Source organism: Sphaerodactylus townsendi, linkage group LG05 (assembly GCF_021028975.2).
Source record: "Sphaerodactylus townsendi isolate TG3544 linkage group LG05, MPM_Stown_v2.3, whole genome shotgun sequence".
NCBI classification, from domain to species: domain Eukaryota; kingdom Metazoa; phylum Chordata; class Lepidosauria; order Squamata; family Sphaerodactylidae; genus Sphaerodactylus; species Sphaerodactylus townsendi.
Genome location: NC_059429.1, coordinates 16366851 through 16390482, shown reverse-complemented (window position 1 = coordinate 16390482; position 23632 = coordinate 16366851). Strand labels below are relative to the sequence as shown.

The following is a 23632-nucleotide window of genomic DNA, read 5'->3' as shown; positions in this document are numbered from 1 at the left end:
GTGACCTTCTCATGTTCTTTTTCAATGACCCTGCTGCCACCAGGTATTGCTATGTCCATGATGGTCACTTTCTTATCCTTGATCACTGTGATGTCTGATGTGTTATACACCAACACTTTGCACATTTGGATTCAAAAGTTCCACAAGATCTTAACCTTGTTTTCAGTGACTATCTCTGAGCAATGTTCCCACCAGTTTTTAGCCATTCTGATATTGTAATTTTTGCATAGATTCCAGTGGATCATTCTGGCCACTGGGTTGTGCCTCTGTCTATACTCAGACTGGGGGAACTTTTTGCAGCTGCTGAGTATGTGATCTACAGCTTTGTCAGCTTTCTTGCACAATCTGCACTTTCCATCATCTGAGAACTTTAGGATTCTGGCCTTGATAATTTTTGTTCTAATTGTCTGTTCTTGAAGAGCTAAAATTGGTGATTCGTTTTCCTTTTTCAGAGTTCCAGTTGTTAACTACAGCCAGGTCTTTTCATTGTCCACCTTGTCCTTGATCTTCTCTAGAAATTGGCCATGCAATAATTATTATTACTATTACTTTTATTATTATTGGTTGATTTCACAGCTGCCAGTTCTTTAGCTGGTCATTGGCCTTTCATTACAATTCGAGACTCACCCAGAGGCCTAGGAAGTTGCAATGTATCAGCCAGTGGTGGGATTCAGCAGGTTCGCACCACTTCAGCAGAACCGGTTGTTAAAATAGTGCTTGTAAACAACCAGTTGTTAAATTATTAGAATCCCACCACTGGTATCAGCGTAGTATTCAGGTAGATCCCAGCAGGGCTGCCTTCTGAATCTGACAGATGTTAATTTTGTCGATTTGAAGATGTTTCAAGTGCTGCCATGATGTCTTCAGGATTCAGTTTCCTTTTTCAGAGATCCAATTGTTAACCACAGCCAGGTCTTTTCATTGTCTACCTCATCCTTGATCTTCTCTAGAAATTGGCCTTGCAATAATTATTATTCCTATTCCTAATAGTGTTGTCATTATTATGTAGCCCAGGGGTCTGCAACCTATGTCTCTCCAGATGTTCATGGACTACAATTCCCATCAGCCCCTGCCATCATGGCCAATTGGCCGTGCTGGCAGGGGCTGACTCAGGCTTTTAGTCCATAGGCATCTGGAAAACCAGAGCCTGCAGACCCCTGTCTTTCATTCCATGTTTTGCTTCTCCAGATCCCGCCTACTTGCCTAGGAAGTGCACCAACTCTTCTTCCCAGAATGCTCTGCCTGAAATGGTTTCTATGTAAATGCTTAATCTATGCTCTGAACTGTTTGGATCTGGAGCATGAATCATATCCTCTGCAGCTCGAAAGCTCGTGGTAGGCACATGCTGAGCTTGGCCTGATTTGTGTTTCCTACTTTCTAATCTCTCTCCCCTCCCCAAAAAATCAACCCTTCAGCCCATTGATCCAAGAGATTTTGCAGCTGCATTCAAAACAGGTTCTTTATATTCCACGTTAGCGGTTCTTCTACAGAATTAGTTTCTTTTCTTCCCCCCACCCCCCACCCCCTTGCTTTTAAATGATTTCTTTAAACCTATGCTTGCGCTAAAGTCAGATAACTTCTATAGACAGGATCGATAGTTCTCAGAACTGATAGAAAATTAGGCCGGTTTAATAAACTTCACGCATGGTTTCCTATCGCAGCCATATATCAAACGAGAAAACAAATATATCGACTGGCTATGCCTTAGAAAAGCACTTATAAGTCACCCGGGTGCAATATTCCTATCATTAAAAATGGTGATGAAAACCAGCAAGGTGTTCGGTTTGAAGATGGGAGGCCGGAAGGAAAAAGGGATGATCTGCCCGCAAGGCCGAGGCGTGACCTTGGAATAAATTCACTTCATTTGCAAAATGCAAAGCCATGGCTGTCCGTTGTTATTCCAGTGAACTTTGAGAATCACGGCCCACTTTTAACAGACCTGTCCTTGCTGTGGCATGGGTCTGGGAATCAGGGGCCATCAGTTACAGCTGCTGAATTCCCACGCTAGTGACCGAGAGACAGCCAGGTTTCCAGCAATGAGTTGGAGGGGAGAATGTCATAGCTCCACCTCCTCTTCTCCTTTTCCTGGTCCACAGAGGTGTAGGAAGGGGAAATTGCACCCGGAGCAAGACCTGCCCAAGCGCGCTCCCACGCCCTGACCCACTTACCTCAGCCAGCTGGAGGAGGAGCAGCCAGGCCTGAAGCCTGCCACCCACCCCCACGTGACTGAACGGCGGTCACCCGGGGTGTTTGTCCCCAGGCCGCCCTGTTGAGGCTCCGCCTCCGCTGGTCCACCTTGGAGATCTAAGCAGCTTGCACAGTGTTTCTGAGGCTCTTTCCCCACTTACCTGAAGCCCCGCACTACTCTCTTCAAGTAGCGCAGGGTCCCCTGGCACTCCCCACTACAGAGTACGGCGACAGCGCCCAGCAGCCCGGCGTACGCTACCGCTCTCGCGCCCCCTCAGCGCACTTCATCCCTGAAAACCCTCAAAGCGAAACGCATTTTGCTGACCCCGCACAGAGCGGGGAGTGCGTGATGAAACGCTCAGGCTGGCATGCCAGAGATACCGCACGCTGAGAGTAGCGCTCAGCAAAGGGCAGCAAAGTAAGTGGGGAAACGCCCACAGGTGTTCTTTTTAGCCTTGACTGGACTTTCAGCAAGAGGGCTACATCATGTGCCTTCTGGTGGGGATAAAAGCTTTCCCTACCATCGCATGGATTGCTTTCTTGCACTGTTATGTCAGTGTGCGCATTACCGTAGTAAAGGGGGGATCTGTGATGCAGCCCCCCATCCTACGAGATTGTTCTATTGGAGCACCCCAGCAGTGACGGGAGGACAATTTTGGAAGCGTCCCTACGACTTCCTTTGTAGAAAGCAACCAAGAAGCCATGTCATTAACCGCATGCCATTGCCTGGCCTCGGAGGGGAAATAATAACCCCAGAAGAACGAGCGAATGCCAAAAACAGGAAAAAGATCAGATTTTTTCTCTCTCTGAAGCTGAGAACTCGTCATGTTTTTGAAATAATTAACTGACCTTCTCTCCTCCACTTTCTGATTTCTTCTGCACAAACATTTTGCCGGCAGCTGCGGCCAAACTGGCCTTTGCCATTCGCGGTTGCCAAACTCTTGCTGAGGCTCTAAATTGCAGCAAAAATTGGGGGAAAGAGAGAGCAAGCGAGTGTGTGTGTGTGTTCATAACAAAGAAGTAAGCAAACAACAACAGCTGTACGAAGCCAGCAGCTGGCCTTGGCTTGTAAAAACCAGAGCCAGAATCCAATTTGGAGTATCCCACGACGGGGGTTATTCAGAGCTAGAACATTACCCCAGGCAGAGTGCGCGATGCCTCCCCCCGCTCTCCCTCCTTGTGGGAAAATAAAACCTCTCCCCTTTTTAATTTCTCTTTGGGTTGTTGTTGCAAGAGGCTTACAAGCTTCTGCAAAACAGCACAGCTGTTGCGTTGCCTCTGGCTTGCCAGCAACTCACTGTTACAGTTTGGTCGGAGATGCCGAGCTTGCGACAGCAACAAGCGATGCAAACGTTAAGTTTTGCCCCAGCGTCCATATCTCCTCTCCGGCAACCTAACACCCTGTGATAATTAGGCTCCGAGAAAGAGACACTGGCTCCCAGCTAGGAATGCTCAAACAGTCACCGGTTTGGCTCACGCTCTGCTCACCAATTGTGAGCAGGGAGCTAGTTTTTGACAAGCAGTTTGCCTTGTCGGGGAGCAGCAACTCTAGCCTGCTCAGTGGGTGACTTTGCTAATGTTCCAACTCTTCGACACATTGCAGTCAGCAGCATTTCACCTACGCACCTCTTCTCATAGCTCAATGAGAATCCTCATCCCCTCTCACAGACCTGATTTCATGGCCTGCTGTTCGGCATCTAATCATGAAATGAACACTAAATCCATCGTCAAATCAATGATAAAGAAATACTTTTTTTAAAGTCTTACTTTTTGGAGTTTTGTGAGTTTTTGTGAGTTTTCTAGGTTGGGTGGCCACAGTCTGGTAGTTTTGGCTCCTCATGTTTCACCTGCATCTATGGCTGGCATCTTCGGAGGCATCTTCGGAGGCATAGCTCAGTAAGATGTGTTCCTCCCTGTGACATCTTTCTATGACATCCTCTGAAAATGCCAGGATGCAGGTGAACATTTAGGAGCAAAAACCACCAGACTGTGGCCCAGAGGTGTATGGGAGGGGAACCCTGTGGGGCTAGGGACAGGAATTGCAGGTGTGGCCCCACCCACACCTTTCCTGCAGGCCAGCTCCTGCTGTCCTCAGGGCCTGGGGAGAGTAAAAGCCGGCCTGCACGGAGACTGGGGGAGGGGCTTTGTGGTGTGTGGCTGAGGCGTATGCCCAGGGACATAAGTGACCCCAGATCCCTCTAAGTCAGGGGTAGGGAACCTGCAGCTCGAGAGCTGCATGCGGCTCTTCTGCCCTTGCACTGTGGCTCCACAAGCCGAGCTGCCGGCCCCATCCTTGCCCGCCCTGCAGGCAGCAGGGCGGGCGCACCAACTGCCCATGGTTGGCTGGGCTGTGCCTCAGGCTTCCTCTCTCGCCCGCCCCGTTGGAGTGTGGAGTGGGGTGGGCGCTTTCCCGGCGGCCGGCAAGGCCGAGCCGCCGGCTTCATCCTTGCCCTCCCTGCAGGCAGCAGGGCGGGCGCATCCATGCGCTTCTGAGAATGAGCGGAGTAAAAGGTTAAAAAAAACCTATATATGCAGTGTTATCTTTATTTTAAATGTCAAAAATTATTTGCGGCTCCAAGTGTTTTCTTTTCCCGTGGAAAACGGGGTCCAAATGGCTCTTTGAGTGTTAAAGGTTCCCTACCCCTGCTCTAAGTCGTATGCCTCTGCTGTGGCTACACAACCTGGAAAACCCACAATCCCCAATTGATCCCAGCTATGAAAGCCTTTGGCAATACATCAATATTGTTGGTGAAGTCATTTTGCCCAAGGGAGCTTTTCTACAGCTTTCTGGCAATGATTTAATTATCTCACCCATTGCTCTGGTGATTGTGGAGAGCAAATTCACAATCCACCCCCCCCCCCAGAGTTGGGAGAGAACTGTTTTCTTTAGAAGAGCCTGTTGGCCAAGCAGGAGCTGGTGGTAGTCCAGGTGTTCAGTGTCCTCCAGGCGATTTGGTTGGTTGTATTTTATCACAACCATTTTATTGACACTCACAGCCAAAGGCAGACAAGATGGGTCAGTGTGTGGGGAGAGACATTTTGATATCAGTAAAGTGGAGAATAGACTTTGTTGCAGGGGTGTTAGTACCCATTCCAACTCTCCTTTGGAGAGGTGTTGATTCATACTAGGACACACGTAATTTGATGACCTCAGCAGTGATTGCTCGCATGTGTGGATGGGCCTGCTCAGATCTTCCTAAAACTTCAGTTGTCACCTGTTGTCCCCTCTAGTGTGAAGTCTACTAGTCTGCTCAGCTGCCAATCTTCCAGAGTATGGTAATCAGCTTCCAAGAAATCAAGAGATGTTCAGGTACATGTTGAATCACCTCTCAGTGATTGGAGTTTGCTTACAATCAGGAGGTGACTGATTGTCCTATTTGGAGGGGATTTTTACAGATGAGGTCGGGTTGTGGAGAGAAGTCGTCCCCCCCCGCCCCCCCCCCAGTTGCATGTTGCTGCAAAATTTCAGCTCGCTAGGATTTTCTGGGATCCAACCATTGCTGAAGCCACATTTCGACAAGCTGGGGCAACCATCTTTCCAGCTGGGCCTTCAAAAGAATGACGGGAGAATCAATGATGCAGCAGAGTCCGACATGCCCGTCACTAAGACCCCTTCCGTACATGCAGAATAATGCACTTTCAATCCACTTCCACAATTGTTTGCAAGTAGATTTTGCTCTTCCGCACAGTAAAATCCAGCTGCAAAGTGGATTGAAAGTGGATTGACAGCGCATTGTTCTGCATGTGTGGAACAGGCCCAACTGTGTACTGCCAATATTTAAATGATCAGTCGTGCCTATCTGCTCTTGAAAAATCCCATCCATTCTGCTACATGCCTGGGAGAACTGTCATACGGGCCAGCGTCCCATCAAATCTTCCAACCAGTGGTGGAGAGTGGTGGAGTCTCCTTCTTGGGAGGTTTTTAAACAAAGTCTGGATCAGCATATGTCGGGAGTGCTCTGATTGTGTGTTCCTGCATTGCAGGGGGTTGGACTTGATGGCCCTTGTGGTCTCTTCCAACTCTATGATTCTATGAACCAGCCATTGCGGTGTTCCACAAACTTCTGTTCCGTTCTGAGTTTCCACAGTGTCTCCATAATGACGCGATGCATCCAAATGAGGATCTAGCACATTCCCTGCCAAAAACCCAGAACTAATCAGTGCAAAGGGTTTGAAAAGAATGTGCATGCAGTTCTCTTTTGGAACTGGGACATCTCAGAGGGGAATGGTATGTTCCCTGGGAGAATTCCTTTGGGGGGGGGGAGAGGAGAAGAGAATTTGGAAGCTACTCCATGACGCAATGAATGACCCTTGCTATAAACAATTTTAAAAGCCGAGCTGATAGCTGTGCATGCTGAGAAATGCAGATCCCTTTGCTTCAGAGGAAGAGGATTCTTTGACCTGGGGTGATGTCGAATAATTTGGAGATATCGAAACACAATGGCGACAAATGCTCTTAAAATCGAGAACAGAAGAAAATGCAGCAGCGCGTCCCCTGTTCTCTTTGTTTCCGCTCGTCGTCAGTGTAATGCTTTCAGTCCAATGCATTTTCAGTGCTGGCATCGATGTTTCTTTTATGCAATTTATAAAGACATCCGTTATGTGATGTTTATGTGCCAAAAGTTTTGAAAAATGAGTACATTTTGTAGGGGGGAAAGTGGTGCAAGGAAAGTGAAAATGGTATGAAAATTAAGACTTAAGGATCTCATTTTCAAAGGGGGAAATTCTGTATCTCCACCTTCCTTCCTTCCCTCCTTCCCTCCTTCCCTCCTTCCTTCCTTCCCTCCCTTCTTCCCTCCCTCCCTCCTTCCCTCCTTCCTTCCTTCCTTCCTTCCTTCCCTCCTTCCTTCCTTCCTTCCTTCATTCCCTCCTTCCTTCCTTCCTTCCTTTCCTCCTTCCTTTCCTCCTTCCTTCCCTCCTTCCTTCCTTCCTTCCTTCCTTCCTTCCTTCCCTCCTTCCTTCCTTCCTTCCCTCCATCCATCCCTCCTTCCTTCCTTCCTTCCTTCCTTCCTTCCTTCCTTCCCTCCCTCCCTCCTTCCTTCCTTCCCTCCCTCCCTCCCTCCCTCCTTCCTCCCTCCCTCCCTCCCTCCCTCCCTCCCTTCCCTCCTTCCTTCCTTCCTTCCTTCCTTCCTTCCTTCCTTCCTTCCTTCCCTTGTAATCTTTCTATTTCTTTCTTTCTCAGTTTTAAATATGCCTATATATAATCTTTAAATCATGCTGAAGTCTCACTCATGTTGGAGTGACATACTAAAGTTTGAAATAGTGGCCCAGACTCATTCCAAAAATCTGTTTTCATGCAAGACTCATAATAATAAAAAGTTGGGCCCTTCAGCATGAACAAAGTGGATTTTCCTCTGTACAGTATAATCATTTGCTCGCCCCTAAACAATGGGGACTGTGAGGGAAGGCGTTGATGCCAAGCCACAACATCAGTGTGAGCTCCTGGTATTTTTAATTCAAGGGAGAGTCGTTGCGCAGTTCTGGAAATGGAGAAAAATCCACATGGACTGAAAGAAATTGAAATCGCCTTACAAATTGCCACCGAATTGCAGATGTCCTTGAAACCCTCTGGTTTTCTCATTTTGTGACGTTCCTTAATAGTCTTTGGGCAAGGTCGCCACCCGGCTTTCTTCCTCTGTCGCTGATGATCACTTGTTCCCACCGCTTCCCTCTCAGGTGGCCACCCCTCCACAAAAGCCACCTGTCTCATTCCCCCCACCACCACGTCCCGCTGTGACAAACCACGTTGCCCCTTCCCCCACCAATTACATCGCTGCCGTCTAAGAATGCGCGGCGCAGCTAAGCCATGAGTCTCTATTTCCCAAGGGTAATCTACAAAAAGTACATGTTGTTATTGCTCAGGACTGGAGAACAGTCAACACGGTTTTGGTAATGCTGTGAGATGGATTGAAGTTCCTCTGGAAATAGAGGCAAACAGAATCGCGGCTTTGCTGGCTGGATCCAGTTTGGAAATGAGGAAAAGGTGACCCATGTAGACAAATGATCACATGCGCAGGCAATGAATACAGAGCAGCCGTGGACTGAATTTCTATCAGCCACCGGCAGGAGTGGAAGCAAGGCGGGTCACTTTTTGCCGGGGCCCTTCCAAATCTTCTTTATGAGTCAAGTGAATAGTTTTGCTGGTCATGAGAGCAGTCAAACCGGGTCACAGATAGGCAGCCTTCCGTACGCTCAGGGGACTCCCTAGTATACAGAGATATATGACTTAGTACAGTGATGGCGAACCTTTTCGAGACCGAGTGCCCAAATTGCAATCCAAAATCCACTTATTTATTGCAAAGTGCCAATACGGCAATTTAACCTGAATACTGAGGTTTTAGTTTAGAAAAAACGGTTGGCTCCAAGGTGTGCGTTACTCGGGAGTAAGCTTGGTGGGTAGTCGGTGACTTTGCTTTGAAGCAACCGTGCAACTCTTCCGACGGGTGAATCACAACCCTAGGAGGGTTTACTCAGAAGCAAGTCCCAGTGCCAGCAACCGAGCTTACTCCCAGGTAAAGGATCGCACTTTAGTTCTTCACATGAAAATCAGTAGGATTTAACAGCACTTAACAAGGTTACCTACACTGCTTCCCCAAAACTAGGTCTTAGGTTTAATGCTAATAACCAAGCCCAGTGACCCAGGCCAGCCTAGATGTGTGTGCGTGTGTGTGTGGGGGGGGGGGTGACTCTGTTTTTGCGTGCCCACCAAGAGGGCTCTGAGTGCCACCTCTGGCACCCATGCCATAGGTTCGCCACCACTGACTTAGTAGATGACTTACAGGCAATAAGAATCAGGAGAATAATACTAAGAAAAGTTGAAGGCAAGAGGAGCTGGAAAAGGTTCTTTAGTGAAAGGATGTGTTGCTGGCGACCAAGATCAAGTTCATTCATGCCAAAGTATTCCCTGTTATTAAGGTGTTGTGGGTTTTCCGGGTTGTATGGCTGCATTCCAGTAGCATTTTCTCCTGACATTTCGCCTGCATCTGTGGCTGGCTGCCAGCCGTAGATGCAGACGAAACGTCAGGAGAAAACACTATTAGAACATGACCATACAGCCCGGAAACCCCACAACACTGTAGTGATTCCGGCCATGACAGCCTCCGACAATACATTTCCGAAATGTTTTATTTTGCTTTCTCTGGAGATTGTTTCAGAGGGCAGCCATGCCAGTCTGCTACAGAACCGTTGAGTCCAGCTGCAGCTGAGAGACGAACCAGATTTTCGAACATAACCTTTCAAGAGTCCAAGTTCCCTTCATCAGACTGGGTGGTTTGATTCCCGAATGTTTATACCCCAAAAGACTTGCTGGTCCCAAAGGCAGTGGTGGGATCCAAAAAATTTAATAACAGGTTCCGATGGTGGTGGGATTCAAACAGTGGCGGCGGCGCACACACGTACCTCCAGTCCCTATTGGGCAGGGAGGTTGCTTTATTAACCCCTTCTCGGCACTCAAAAAAAAAATAGTAATCACTTCTAGAGAAGTTGTGAGAACTGGTTGGAGCCCACCTCTGCCCAAAGGTGCCACTGAACTCAAATTTAGCTGATATCTTCTGTTCACCAAGCGTAAGTAAAAGGTTACATTCCCCCAAGATAATAAGTAGGTCGTCCGGGCCCATCCAAACCCTATACAAGGCCTTTCCCAGGACTTCATGACTGTTAGGTCCAATCCACTGGGGAGCTTTGGAGGTTCTTTAGCAGGTTCTCCAGGGCTTGAGAGTGTGGTTGGTCCATCTCAGGGTCCAGTCTGAGAAGCAGACTCCACAAAGCCAGAGGTGGGATCCAGCAGGTTCTCCCAGGTTCCTGAGAGCAGGTTACTAATTATTTGTGTGTGCCGAGAGGGGGTTACTAATTGGTGATTTTGCTATGTGATTTTTGCCTTAGTTACGCTCCTCCTCTCAGCAGTAGCGCACAGAACTTGAAGCAGCCTAGCAGGAGGTGCACCGGCGTGCGTGGCAGCCTGTGCCTGCGTGCATTCGTTTCCTGCCCAAGGACTGGCGCAGCGGCTGCATCCTTGCCACAGCCCCGCCCAGGAATGCCCCGCCCCAGGAATGCCTGGCCACGCCCCCGTCGTGCCCCGCCCAGCCCCATTGGTGCTACGCCACAGTTTGAATCCCACCACCGTGGGACCCTGTTACTAAAATTTTTGGATCCCACCACTGCACAAAGCCCAGAGGCCCAGGAGGAACCACAAGGGAGAACAAGTCTGGCTGCAAAACATTTGGTGTCCAGTGGGAGGTGGGAGGGGCGCACCTGCTTTTAAGCCAGAATAATCACAAAAAGAGATTAAGGAAGGAGACAGATGAGACAAGTGGGGGATAATGGAGGTCTTGTGTTGACTCTGGCTGGAGGCGCCCGGCGTGTTTGGAAGCTTTCATCAAATCATGTAAGCTGCTGTGTGCTTTTGGAAGAAACAAGATTACCTTGCATGTTCTTTTTAATGACATGGGTGGGGAGGGGGGAGGAAGAGACCAAATGGCCTCCTCCCAAGAGGGGAAGCGCAAAACCAGGTAAAAGAGCTGCCTGACAAAAAATATCTCTCTGTATATCTGGTTCATTCTTATCCTGTCCTTCTTCTGGAGAGCCACGAGTTTGACACCTGTGACATAGTTAGTTAAAGTGGAAATCAATGGGGAAGGTCAGCACATTTTCTATGGGGGCACCCTCTCCCTGGGGAGGCAGGCTGGTGGATTAATGTGACTTACCTCGTCCCAGGTAAAAAACGTGTGATTGGTGTTTGGAATATGCTGCCACAGGAGGTGGTGATGGCCACTAACCTGGATAGCTTTAAAAGGGGCTTGGACAGATTTATGGAGGAGAAGTTGATGTATGGCTACCAATCTTGATCCTCTTTGATCTGAGATTGCAAATGCCTTAGCAGACCAGGTGCTCGGGAGCAGCAGCCGCAGAAGGCCCTTGCTTTCACATCCTGCATGTGAGCTCCCAAAGGCACCTGGTGGGCCACTGCGAGTAGCAGAGAGCTGGACTAGATGGACTTTGGTCTGATCCAGCTGGCTTGTTCTTATGTTCTTATGTTCCAAGGAGCAGCACACAGACACGCGTCCCCCTCTTCCTTGCTCCATCTTCGCAACAAGGTAGATTCAGAAGAGAAAGGGTGTCTGGGCCAAGGTCGACCTGTTCTACTTGTGGCAAAGTGGGGATTTAAACCCAAGACCCCCTGAAGCCTGGTCTGATGTTGTAACCACCACATCCTGTTGCTTCTCCCAGGCTAATTGCCCACTGCTGGCGTTCCCCAGCCTCGCCCCGCTCTGGCACAAAAAGTTGCCCCAGAAATGCTCTCGCTTTGAAGCATGCGCAGGGCAAGAGGAAGCGCATTGGGATAAAAAGGTCTTCCCCCCACATCTGATGCGCCTCCTCTCTTGGCGTGTCGCAAAGAGGAAGAACGTCAGGAAAAGATTTCTTTCTCTGACTCGATTGCTATCCCACCGTGCGCCAGAGCGCCGGTGGGTAATTGACCCCAGGCAGGAAATGTGAAGAGTAGATTTATAAGAAGTTATGACATAGTTCATAGGTGTCAAACTCGCGGCCCTCCAGATGTTATGGACTACCGTTCCCATCATCCCCTGCCAGCATCATGCTGGCAGGGGATGATGGGAACGGTAGTCCATAACATCTGGAGGGCCGCGAGTTTGACACCTGTGACATAGTTAGTTAAAGTGGAAAATCGGTTACCCGCACATTTTGGCGCAATTCTCTGGGAGGTCGGGTTGGCTGGATGAATGTGACTACCTCATCCCAGGTAAAACGCTTCTGCTTCGTATGAACACTTTACCAGCCGTTTTCAACTGAACCCAACCCGCAACCGCGTCTATGTCTGCTCAATTGTGTAGTATCCAAAATGGCAACCCTCAGTGAAAAGAAATGTCCAGGAATTGTGTAGTGGGAAAAGCACATGCAACTTTTGCTTAACCAAGAACACTTTTCGTACAATAACTCTCCAGAAGATCCTGAGTAAACCTGATAATGTGTCAATCAAATAACAACGGATGGTTTTATGTCAGCTTTGCCTACAGGCCTAGCTCATTCCTGCGTCTGGATAATAATTGCAGGAGCAATGAGAGAGCAGACTCTGTGTTGTTGGATCACAGTGCTGAAATACTGGTGTGAATCTGCTGCTCTGGTATTAAAGATTCTACGATAAAAGTTTACAGCTGAAAGGTACCATTTGAGGCTTCACGCCAAGGGCCTTTGATGTTGTTGACTTCTTTCTGTGATCCTTGTTATACCGACTGCCCCTTCTCCTGGGAAACAACCATCTAGCCGCAATGACACATGCTGTAAGAACCTCCAAGCTGGACTGCTGCTGTGAGCTCCACATGGGACCACCTTTGAAGACTATGCCGAAATCACAGCTGGTTGAGAAACCAGCAAGCAGACTCTGAATTCCAGCTAGTTAGAGGGGTTGCATGTATCCCACGGTTTAAAAAAAACAACGATTAAAATTCTGCCACTGGGCAGTGCAATGCAGAGCCTACATACATTATGATCATTGAGATAATTTGCATGAGTACATTGCATAATATATTTGACGTGTGCTAGTCATGGGCAAGGAAAAGGAGCTGGCCAACATTTTTTCCTCAGCCAGCATGGTGTTGTGGTTAAGAGCAGGTGGATTCTAATCTGGAGAACTGGGTTTGATTCCCCATTCCTCCACCTGAGTGGCAGAGGTCATCCTGGTGAACCAGATGTGTTTCTCCGCATTCTTACACCCTGCTGGCTGACCTTGGCTAGCTTCCTCACAGTTCTTCGAACGGCTCCTCTCAGCAGCCCAACTCATCTCACCTAAGTGCCTGTTGTGTGGGGAGGAGAGGAGGAGGAAGGGAAAGGAGCTTGTAAGCCAGAGAAAGGTGGGGTATAAATCCAAACTCTTCTCTTCTTTGTTGTTCTTGTTCTTCTCTATTTAGAGGCTAGAAGCTTGGCTATAAGAAAGAAAGAGTGATATAAAAAGAAGGAAGGAAGGAAGGAAGGAAGGAAGGAAGGAAGGAAGGAAGGAAGGAAGGAAGGAAGGAAGGAAGGAAGGAAGGAAGGAAGGAAGGAAGGAAGGGGAGAAGGAAAGAAGAGGGAGGGAGGAAGGAAGGAAGGGAGGGAGGAAGGAAGGAAGGAAGGAAGGAAGGAAGGAAGGGAGGGAGGGAAGGAAGGAAGGAAGGGAGGGAGGGGGGGGAGGGGGAGAGGGAGAGGGAGGGGGGGAGGGAGGGGGAGGGGGGGGGAGGGAGGGAGGGAGGGAGGAAGGAAGGGAGGAAGGAAGGAAGGAAGGAAGGAAGGAAGGAAGGAAGGAAGGAAGGAAGGAAGGAAGGAAGGAAGGAAGGAAGGAAGGAAGGAAGGAAGGAAGGAAGGAAGGAGATGAAAAGAAAGCAAAGCAACAAGATGGATGAGAGCAGACTCTGTGTTGTTGGATCACAAGATGGATGAAGGGGCTTTGGTGAGTGACTGGTTAAAAGTAAAGTCGACAGCTTCTGTTTTCCATCAAGTTTGGCTCTGCCTTCAAGTGCCAAAGCGGGACCTTTTCCCTGTAATTGCTCCTCTTTCCCGCAGCCTCTGCAGCATCTCCTTTGTGGCTTGTTGACATTTAAATAAATCAAAATCCTAACGAGCAAGTAGATTGCGGCAGGCCCAGAGGAGGTGGGTACGAGGGGAACATCCCAGGGAAGTGGAGGCAACGTCTGTTGCAGGCCCACTTGGCAGAAGCATGAAGTGCCCGATTGTTGTTTGGAGGCCCAAGGATATGAGTGGAGGGGGTCGGGTATTTGATGCTCATCTGGGATTTGACACAAAGGCAAGAGACAGTTGTGTGGAATCAGTTGTCGTATCTCTGTCCATGTCGTTCTCCAGTCATGGGGTTTCCCTAGTGAGCCCCCTCTTGGCATGGGGCCTGAGATCCCCTCTGGGTCAGTGCTAGGAGCCCCAAGTCCGGGTCTGTGAAGCAAGGATTGTGATTCAGCAGCCACAGCCTGGAGTTGTAAGTCAGCGGCCATCAGCCAGGAGTCGGATGGTTCGAGCCACGGCCCAGAAACCCACAGTTCTGAGCGATGAGAAGATGCAAGTTGTGTCAGGCAAAGGTCAAGAGTTGCAACCTAAGATTCACAAGCCAGGAGTCAAAACCCAGAAAATAGGAAACCATGACCCAGGAGTCATGCACAATGAATCAGATGCCAGGGCTCATAGTTCAGAAATCTAAGCCATAAGTCACAAGCCAGGGATCAGGAGCTAGTGGTCATGACCCAGGGGTTAGATTCCAGCAACCTGGGGTCATGCCATGAATTATACCCTTTCCTCTATTAGAGCAACCTCTCCTGTCCTGAGGAGCTCTCCAAGGTACTGAAGCATTTGATTCCAACCAGCTATTTCTTAGAGTGACTCTTTCTTGTTGGTTGATCCCCCCTCCAAATCAGTTTCCAGTACCTAGTCTTGCACCCCATAGGATTTCATTTTTTGACCTCGAATAAGATAGAAATCTGGGGTGGGAGTGGAATTCAGCTTGCATTTTGAAAAATTAAGTAAGTGTCTCATGGCTATTGTTGCTGGGATAAAGGTATGCACTGCTGAGTGAATACTCTTAGATGGAGTCACAGTTCTGTTTGGCAGGCTGAGTTGCTGTGACCCATGGTATCTGTCCCTGGGTCATGACTGCTCCTGGGTCAACCTGAATGGATATAGTGCAAGTGTAACACCATAAGCAAGTCCCACGATGTACACAGAGAACATGAGGAGCAACTTCCATGTTTTGGGTCGTCAGAGAGAACCTTGCAGAGGCTAACACAGAAAAGGATCCTGGGACAATGGCCACAGCAAATGCTTCCAAGGAAACCTTTTTGGGAGAAATCAGGAAGTGACAACAAGATGGCAGCAATTAAGCCACCCCAGGCTAGAAGACAAAGATGCCTCTTCCTGTGTTGTCTTTTTCACTGTTAGACAATCACTGACCATTAACACAACTCAAACCATCTGACAAATCTTCCCCGTGTTCCCAAGTTCAAGCTGGAATATAGGAACCAGCTTCATCTCTTCACTTTTATAATCCAGAATGATAATTCGGTCAGAAACTTCCCTTCCTGTTGCTCTTCCCCACTTCCATTTAGTTGCCAAACTAATCAAGTATTCCTTCATCCTGTGTCATAATGTTGAATGAACGTTGAAGCTGTATGCTGTTTTACGTAGCTAAACATACAAGAAGAGAATTCAATCTCTATTTCTACTATATTTACCTGAAGGCAATGAAGAAATTACTGTTCGATTTCGATTTCGAATACCTTTAATGGCATATAAGTAGTTTAACATTAACATTGCAAGATAATAACAGCATTTACAACTTCTGACGAGTTAAAATAACACCATTTAAAAATTTAGCCACTGCTTCCAACAGCTCGTAGTTGTGGCTGTTTAAAAGATATATAACCTTCTGCTTATCTGTAATGCATTCACTTCCATTACTGTTGAAAACGGGGGACTAGCGCGCAACGCGTTCTGCGAATGTGGCTGCTGTCGCCGTGGTGTCTTCATCCACTTGCTGGAGCCGCTGCTGTCTACTACCACGATTCGCTTTAAAATTTTTGACTCATTGAACATTGGTGATACTGACTCTTTCAATTTATTGGAACGCAATATGAATGTTACAGGTTTCTTGCCTTATGTACAATGTTTATGAGATCTTATACAATGTTTATGAGAATTTGCTACTAAGTACTGTCCCGTTACGCTTCTTAGGTTGCCTAAGTGCCCTCATTGTATGTTTTGTTATTACATTTATATCCAGTTGCATGTTACCTATAATATAATTACAATATATCTTTATGAATGGTGTATGACTTATCTATTGACTTTATACTCGAATTAATTGCATATACCAATTAGTTCATTGCCTTGTGTCACTATATAAGAACATAAGAACATAAGAACCAGCCTGCTGGATCAGACCAGAGTCCATCTAGTCCAGCTCTCTGCTACTCGCAGTGGCCCACCAGGTTCCTTTGGGAGCTCACGTGCAGGATGTGAAAACAATGGCCTTCTGCTGCTGCTGCTCCTGAGCACCTGGTCTGCTAAGGCATTTGCAATCTGAGATCAAGGAGGATCAAGATTGGTAGCCATAGACCGACTTCTCCATAAATCTGTCCAAGTCCTTTTTAAAGTTATCCAGGTTAGTGGCCATCACCACCTCCTGTGGCAGCATATTCCAAACACCAATCGCACGTTGTGTGAAGAAGTGTTTCCTTTTATTAGTCCTAATTCTTCCCCCCAGCATTTTCAATGAATGCCCCCTGGTTCTAGTATTGTGAGAAAGAGAGAAAAATTTCTCTCTGTCAACATTTTCTACCCCATGCATAATTTTATAGACTTCAATCATATCCCCCCCTCAGCCTATATATATACAGTCCATGCTTCTTAGGCTTGGCTGGCCTCAGATTTTCTAGTATTGATATATTTGCTGATCTGTTCATAACTATTAGAGCCAGTAATGGGAATCTGTTGCTGGATACTAACTGAACTGCTACACACACCTCTGTTCCAACTGTTTTCGCTTTCCCCCTTTCTTATTTCCCATTTTCAACACATAAACACCTTCGCCTCAAAGAGGAACTCCTGCTCCAAACTGAAGTAACTCTGCTGAATGTTTGGTTCTTGTTGCTATATTAACTGGGACAAGGAATCTGTGCTTTGGTTTAGTACCCCTAGTATTTGTTTAGGATAAGTCCCCCCTGCAATTGTACCTAGTCCCTCTTAGATCTCAGGGTACAAAGAGGATTCTCTCCCCTCTCGAATAGTTTTCTCTCTCGGTGTGGGCGTGTGCATCTGTCCTTTCTTCACACCTGCAGATCTGTCTTCCCCTCATTTCCTCAGCCAAGGATACAATCCAAGTATTGACTGAATGATGTCATAAGGGCTTATCCTGCTTCAAACAACTAGTGTTGAGCTGGAGGGGGGGCATGAATTGTAGGGGAAAGAGGGATGTGGATGACCACAGTGAACTGCTCAAAGTCAAAGGCTTTTTTGAAAGCCGCTGCTACGGAAGACATCATTGCCACCCTAATCTTGCAGTTGATGTTGCCGTGACGACCCCACAACAGCACTTCAAGATGCCCAGGTGAGACCTAGACATTCCTCCGAACTATCCGTTCCACCATCCCACCTGGAGAAGATCATCTCCATCATGAGGTTCTTGCTCCAGTCTCATCTTTCCTTGTTTATCTTTCCAATGCTGCTAGAGGCCGTCTTGGGGAAACCCTTCGTCCACTTGGTCCTCTCCCACAATTCCACCTGCTTTGATTCTCAAGCTGTGCCTGCGTGCTTTGGCCCGCCTCTCGCACACGTGGGCCTGAGGGGCTACCTCTTTGAAGCAGTGCCTGCAAATGCCTGCCTCCCTATAAAAGCCCCGCCCGTCTCCAAAAGCTCTCCCCGAAGCTCCATTGTGCTCATCCGCAGGTATGACTGCCCCTTCAGCATCAAGGTGCTGCATGCCCAAGAAGCCGGGTACCAAGGGGCCATCATCCACAACCTCCACTCGGACGTGCTGGTGAGCATGTCCGTTGAAGTTGAAAAGACACGGATGCAGATCTTGATTCCTTCCCTCTTTATCGGGGAGTCCGCCTCCAAGCTCCTGCGAAAAGCGGTGCATTCCCAAAACGAAACCGAAGTCAAAGTGGTGATGCCTCGGGGCTATTACAATCCCTGTTGGGACAACATGGGCCTCTCTGTTTGGGACCCGGCTCGGCATCACCTGCAATACTGGCCCGGCCACTGTACGCAGCAAGTGATCGTCAAGTTCCTCCAGGAGTTTGGACTTGTGATTCTACTGAGCATGGGAATCAGTTTCTTGGTGGTGGCCAGCTGCGTCAAATGGTGCTGGAGGAATCGAAGGATCAAAGTGCAGACCTTCAAAAGAGGGGACAAGTATGACTTGTGTGTCATCTGCATGGCTGAGTACGAAGCAGGCGACCGGCTGAAGGTTCTTCCTTGTTCCCATGTCTACCACAACACTTGCATTGACACGTGGCTACTCCTCCAGCCGCAGGCTGGGAAGATCTGCCCGATTTGCAAGCAGCATGTCGACACGGCAGCCTAGGGACCGGGTGAAAATGCCGTCACTGGCGGGCGGAGGAAAGAAGCAGCAGGTGAAGGAGGCCAATCAAAGAGAGAAGGAGGAAGGAACTCCCAAAGGGCTGAAGATCGACCTGAGAAAACTGGAAACAACAAAATTTTCCCCAATGCCAACTTGTGGTCCCCTTTGTTTTCTTGCTGGGGGGTCAGGGTTTGGTTTTCGACAAGAGGGATTCATGTGGTCACATGGCATGATTTTTTTAAAAAAAACATGCCTGTCTTTTGGAAGCTCTCGGGGCTGAGAATCTGGAAGAGAAGGTAAAGCGAAACACACCGGTGGCTTTGCAAATTGGGAAGTTGGAGCAGTGGTGGGATCCAAAAATTTTAGTAACAGGTTCCCAGGATGGTGGGATTCAAATTGTGGCATAGCGCCAATGGGGCTGGGCGGGGCACAACGGGGGCGTGGCTGGGCATTCCAGGGGCGGGGCATTCATGGGTGGGGCTGAGGCAAGGATGCAGCCGCTGCGCCGGTCCTTAGGTGGGAAACGAATGCACGCAGAAGCAGGATGCCACGCCGGTGCCCCTCCTGCTAGACTGCTTCAAGTTCTGCGCGCTACTGCTGAGAGGAGGGGCGTAACTAAGGCAAAAATCACGTGGCAAAATCACCAATTAGTAACCCCCTCTCGGCACACACAAATAATTAGTAACCTACTCTCGGGAACCTGTGAGAACCTGCTGGATCCCACCTCTGAGTTAAAGGGAGGTCAGTAGGAGCAGCCTTAGCAAACTTGGATCTTTATCTCAAAGACGAGTCCCAGGGACTAAGAAGCAGATCAGAATCAGTGGTTTTAGAGGGCCAAGTGAACCTTTTGCATCACTTGCTCCATTGATAGCTATAATACCCCCCTTTGGCCAGACATACCGGGGGTGCTAATGAACATCCAAAAAACAGCTCTATTATCTGGTCAACTATCATGGGGGCAAGTGAAGTAAAGCTCTTGCCAGAACTCCGGGGTTTAGACCCCTGCTGACTCTTTTCTTTTTAAAAGCTTTTAGGACAGTGATGGCGAACCTTTTCGAGACCGAGTGCCCAAATTGCAACCCCAAACCCACTTATTTATCGCAAAGTGCCAACCCGGCAATTTAACCCGAATACTGAGGTTTTAGTTTAGAAAAACGGTGGGCTCCCAGGCATGCGTTACTCAGGAGTAGGCTTGGTGGTAGTCGGTGGCTTTGCTTTGAAGCAACCGTGCAACTCTTCCAATGGGTGAATCACGACCCTAGCAAGGTTTTCTCAGAAGCAAGTCCCATTGCCAGCAACCGAGCTTACTCCCAGGTAAAGGATCGTGCTTTCGTTCTTCGCATGAAAATCAGTACGGTTTAACAGCACTTAACAGGGCTACCTACACTGCTTCCCCAAAACTGGGTCTTAGGTTTAATGCTAATAATCGAGCCCAGGCCAGCCTAGATGTGGGGGGGGGGGCACTCTGTTTGCGCGTGCCCACAGAGAGGGCTCTGAGTGCCACCTCTGGCACCCGTGCCATAGGTTCGCCACCACTGTTTTAGGATAAGTCATGTCATGGTTATAAAGTACCTGACCTCACCGCGTTCATCATTTAAAATCTGTTAGAAAGGGCCAGCCCTGGACTGTAGGGTCTTCCTTGTAACTGACCCTTTATTTACAGGAATTTGGGGTCAATCTAATTCCACTGGGTTCAATCTGAGCTCGTAACAAATGCGGCAAAATACTCCTCGCTGGGAGCAAATGCTGAAGTGCTGTGTGGTTTCCGGGCTGTATGGCCGTATGCCCGGAAACCACACAGCACCCAAGTGATTCCGGCCGTGAAAGCCTTCGACAATACAAATGCTGAAGTGTTGGGAGATTTTCCATTTAAGAACATAAGAACATAAGAACAAGCCAGCTGGATTGGACCAGAGTCCATCTAGTCCAGCTCTCTGCTACTCGCAGTGGCCCACCAGGTGCCTTCGGGAGCTCACGTGCAGGAGGTGAAAGCAATGGCCTTCTGCTGCTGCTGCTGCTCCTGAGCACCTGGTCTGCTAAGGCAGTCATTTGGTAGTCATGGAAAACTGCTGTCCAGTCACAGCCGACTTGTGGGGACCAGAGGTGATTTGACATTCCCTGCCTCTGCTGTAACTTTCTTGACCGTCTCCCATCCAAGAACTAACCAGGCCAACACTGCTTAGGCTTCTGAGTTCTGACAAGATCAGGCTCACCTGGACCGTCCAGGTAACGAGCCATTGAAGAGTGAGGAAAGAAACAATTCAGGCTGCCCAGGATTGACGTTCATCCAATTAAAAAGTGGGGTGTTGAGAGCGATAGACAGATTCCCGCCTAGAGAGGGTCACCCACACTGATTGGCAGAGAACTAGAAAAACAAAAGACATCTCCAGATGGGTTTTTGCAACTCACTGCCGCATGATGTGACTATGGCCACCCACCAACAATGGCTTTGGAAAGGGGATTCGACAAATCCACGCAAGACAGGTCCGTCTGCTGAACTCTCCTTGAGAGGGGGGAAATATAACCATCTGTCTGGTGCATGGCTGACTGAACCGTGCTGGGCTCGTGTGGAACTTGCTGATCCTCCAGGAATCGGAGAACGTGTTCAGATGGGCCAGGAGCAGAGCAGTGGGTTTTTGTAAACAAGCCCTAACTAATGTGCCCAATGCTGAGTTCTTCCTGCCCCCCCCCCCTTTCCTGGCCTGTCTTTCCAGGCAGTTTTGTTCCATCTTCCCACATTATCAAAAAGGTGTTTGATTTGCTCAGCTGTTGGGAGGAATTGCAGCTTGGACTTCCCCCGGAGAAACGTGTTCGCTGCTTAAGTGTTTGGCATCTCTTCCAGACTGCCGAAACACCTTGGGGAGTTAACTCGATTTGCACAATGTGTTGGGGGAGGGGGGAGGCGGCAGGGAGGGAGGGACTGTTCTCAACAAATAGAAGCAAAAGAGCTGGGGTGGATGAAGGAAAAGAAAATGGAAGAGTTGGGAAAGGAGGAGGTTGGGAAGATGGGGCTGGTGAATGACGGGACTCAGGTATCTTGGCAACCACACGGCACCCAACAAGGAGCCACCCAAAGTCCTGATAAACTGCAAATGGCTCTGTGCTGTGGTCAGGAGAAATAAAAAGGCCATATCAGTCACGGGAGCTAAAAAGTAAGGCCGAGGCTGATGGCGCAAAATAAAGGAAAAATAAGAACATATGAACAAGCCAGCTGGATCAGACCAGAGTCCATCTAGTCCAGCTCTCTGCTACTCGCAGTGGCCCACCAGGTACCTTTGGGAGCTCACATGCAGGATGTGAAAGCAATGGCCTTCTGCGAGTATGACTCAGTTAAAATTCCCTACGTGTTTCGTTTGAGAGGTTCCTCCAGGGTGGCCAACCTATGGAGCTCCAGATGTTTGTGGACTACAATTCTCATTAGCCCCTGCCAGCATGGCCAATGCCATGCTGGCAGAAGCTGATGGGAATTGTAGTCCAGGAACATCTGGAGCTCCATCGGCTGGGGGAATCTGTTAGTTTTGCAGTAGTAACTGAATAATAAAAAATATTTTACCTTATTTTGCATCACTGACCTTGGTCTTGTCTTTATGGTCATCAACAAAACAATTGGCTTTGGATGGCTTCAAAGGGTGGGAGAGTGTGAGACATACTCTATTCAGTTATAAACCTTGATAGCTCAATGGAGCTTCTTCGAACAGCAGCAGTATACCTCTGTATTGCAGATGTTTGATAAGGAGGGCTGTTGCACATGCGTAGCTTGTGGACTTCCAAAAAACATCATCTTGACCACTGCTAGGGCTAGAAGGGCTTCCAAGCAGGTTTTCCTTACATTGTTAGTGTAGAATGTAGCAATGTCTAATGTGCAAAAGGAACTGAGAAGACCCAGCAGGGGTCGGGCAAGTGGTCAGCTAGAGAGGCCTGTAAGCTTAGCGACCCTTCTGTCCTTTTGTGTCACCTCTTGTCTGTCCCTAGACTGATGCTCCCAGGTCTAATATCCTGCTTGTTCTCAGAAGTTGGTTGCAGTCAGAGACTCTTCCTAACTAGCAAGATAGCAGCAAGCTATCTTTCCCTCTTTCCTATCCTAAATGTAATTCCTAAGAAACATTTACCTTTTTCCTTTTAAATCAGTGTGTTGGCTGCTTCTATGTGCTGTAAACTCCCTCAGATAGGACTGCTAGATTTGAGCCCAGTAAAACTCTAGAGACCAGGAAAAATGTCCAAGGTACAAGCTTTTGAAAGCCAGAACACCCTTCATCAGATATTCGTTTGAATGGAGATCTCTTACGTCCTTTTATCCCAGGTAGAAGGTGGGAGGGTTGGTGGAAAGAAGGGACTCTGGATGCAGAGTACAATGCACTTGAAAACTTATTCCCCCTAAATCTTCTTGGTCTTTAAGATGCTACTGGACTTTAAACTAGCCATTCAATTGCAGATGAACCTGGTTATGGCTGCCCTCTGAATGTATTGTTAGGGCTGCAGGGCAAGCTAAAAGTTTTTAACACTGCAAAGTTCAGAAGAAACTATTCATATCAGACATGCCTCTTCAGATTGGACTAGTTTATCGTTCTCTTTGTCAGGTCGTGCCCCTGGCATCAAAACACCCCCGACATCAAACGGGGCTGTGGTTTCTGCAACGATAATGTGCTTCCCAGACTTGCGGCTTTCTGCCGCCTTTGTACTTTGTAACCTGTAGTATGTAGATTGCGCCCAAGTGCCAGGTGGGCTGAGAACCCTCTCTGTCAGCTTGAGAACGAACGATTGTCGCCTTGCTTTGTAATGCTTTACTTTGATGTTCCTGGGGACGGAAGGGAGGGGAACATCCAGTGGTGGGATCCAAAAATTTTAGTAACAGGTTCCCATGGTAGTGGGATTCAAACAGTTGCGTAGCGCCAATGGGGCTGGGCGGGGCACGACGGGGGCGTGGCCGGGCATTCCGGGGGCGGGGCATTAATAATTTCTCTGTTACTGTAAAAAACTCTTACTGTAAAAAAAAAGTTCCTAATCTCCAGCTGGTATCTTTCTGTCCATAATTTAAACTCATTATATACCCAAGTCCCTGCTCGCCTACTGCCCGGCTTGCGACAACGAGCTTCTCCTCACAATTGACTGCCTGTCAAATACTTAATACTTTCAAATACTTCATTTTGTTTCTCGAAATCAAAAGAAGGATACTTTCCTTAAACAGGGAACTTTACCATATTTCTAAAACATGTTTTTGAAACAGCCCAACAGGGAGAATTATCCAGTTTTCTACCTTCGCTAACCAGCCACATAGGAAACAACAGGACTTTATGATTTTTGGACCTAATGGAATTTCACAATGGAAAGAAGGTCAATTAGTAACCCCCTCTCGGCACACACAAATAATTAGTAGCC

General features: G+C 48.2%; 1 protein-coding gene across 1 annotated transcript; it reads left to right on the top strand.

Annotated features, from left to right (window-relative positions):
• Positions 1-14191: 14191 nt before the first annotated feature.
• LOC125433291 (E3 ubiquitin-protein ligase ZNRF4-like) lies at positions 14192-18259 on the top strand. Its single transcript, XM_048497794.1, has 2 exons — positions 14192-14255; positions 17265-18259. The coding sequence occupies exons 1-2, from the start codon at positions 14192-14194 to the stop codon at positions 18257-18259; spliced, it is 1059 nt and encodes a 352-aa protein (XP_048353751.1).
• Positions 18260-23632: the final 5373 nt, after the last annotated feature.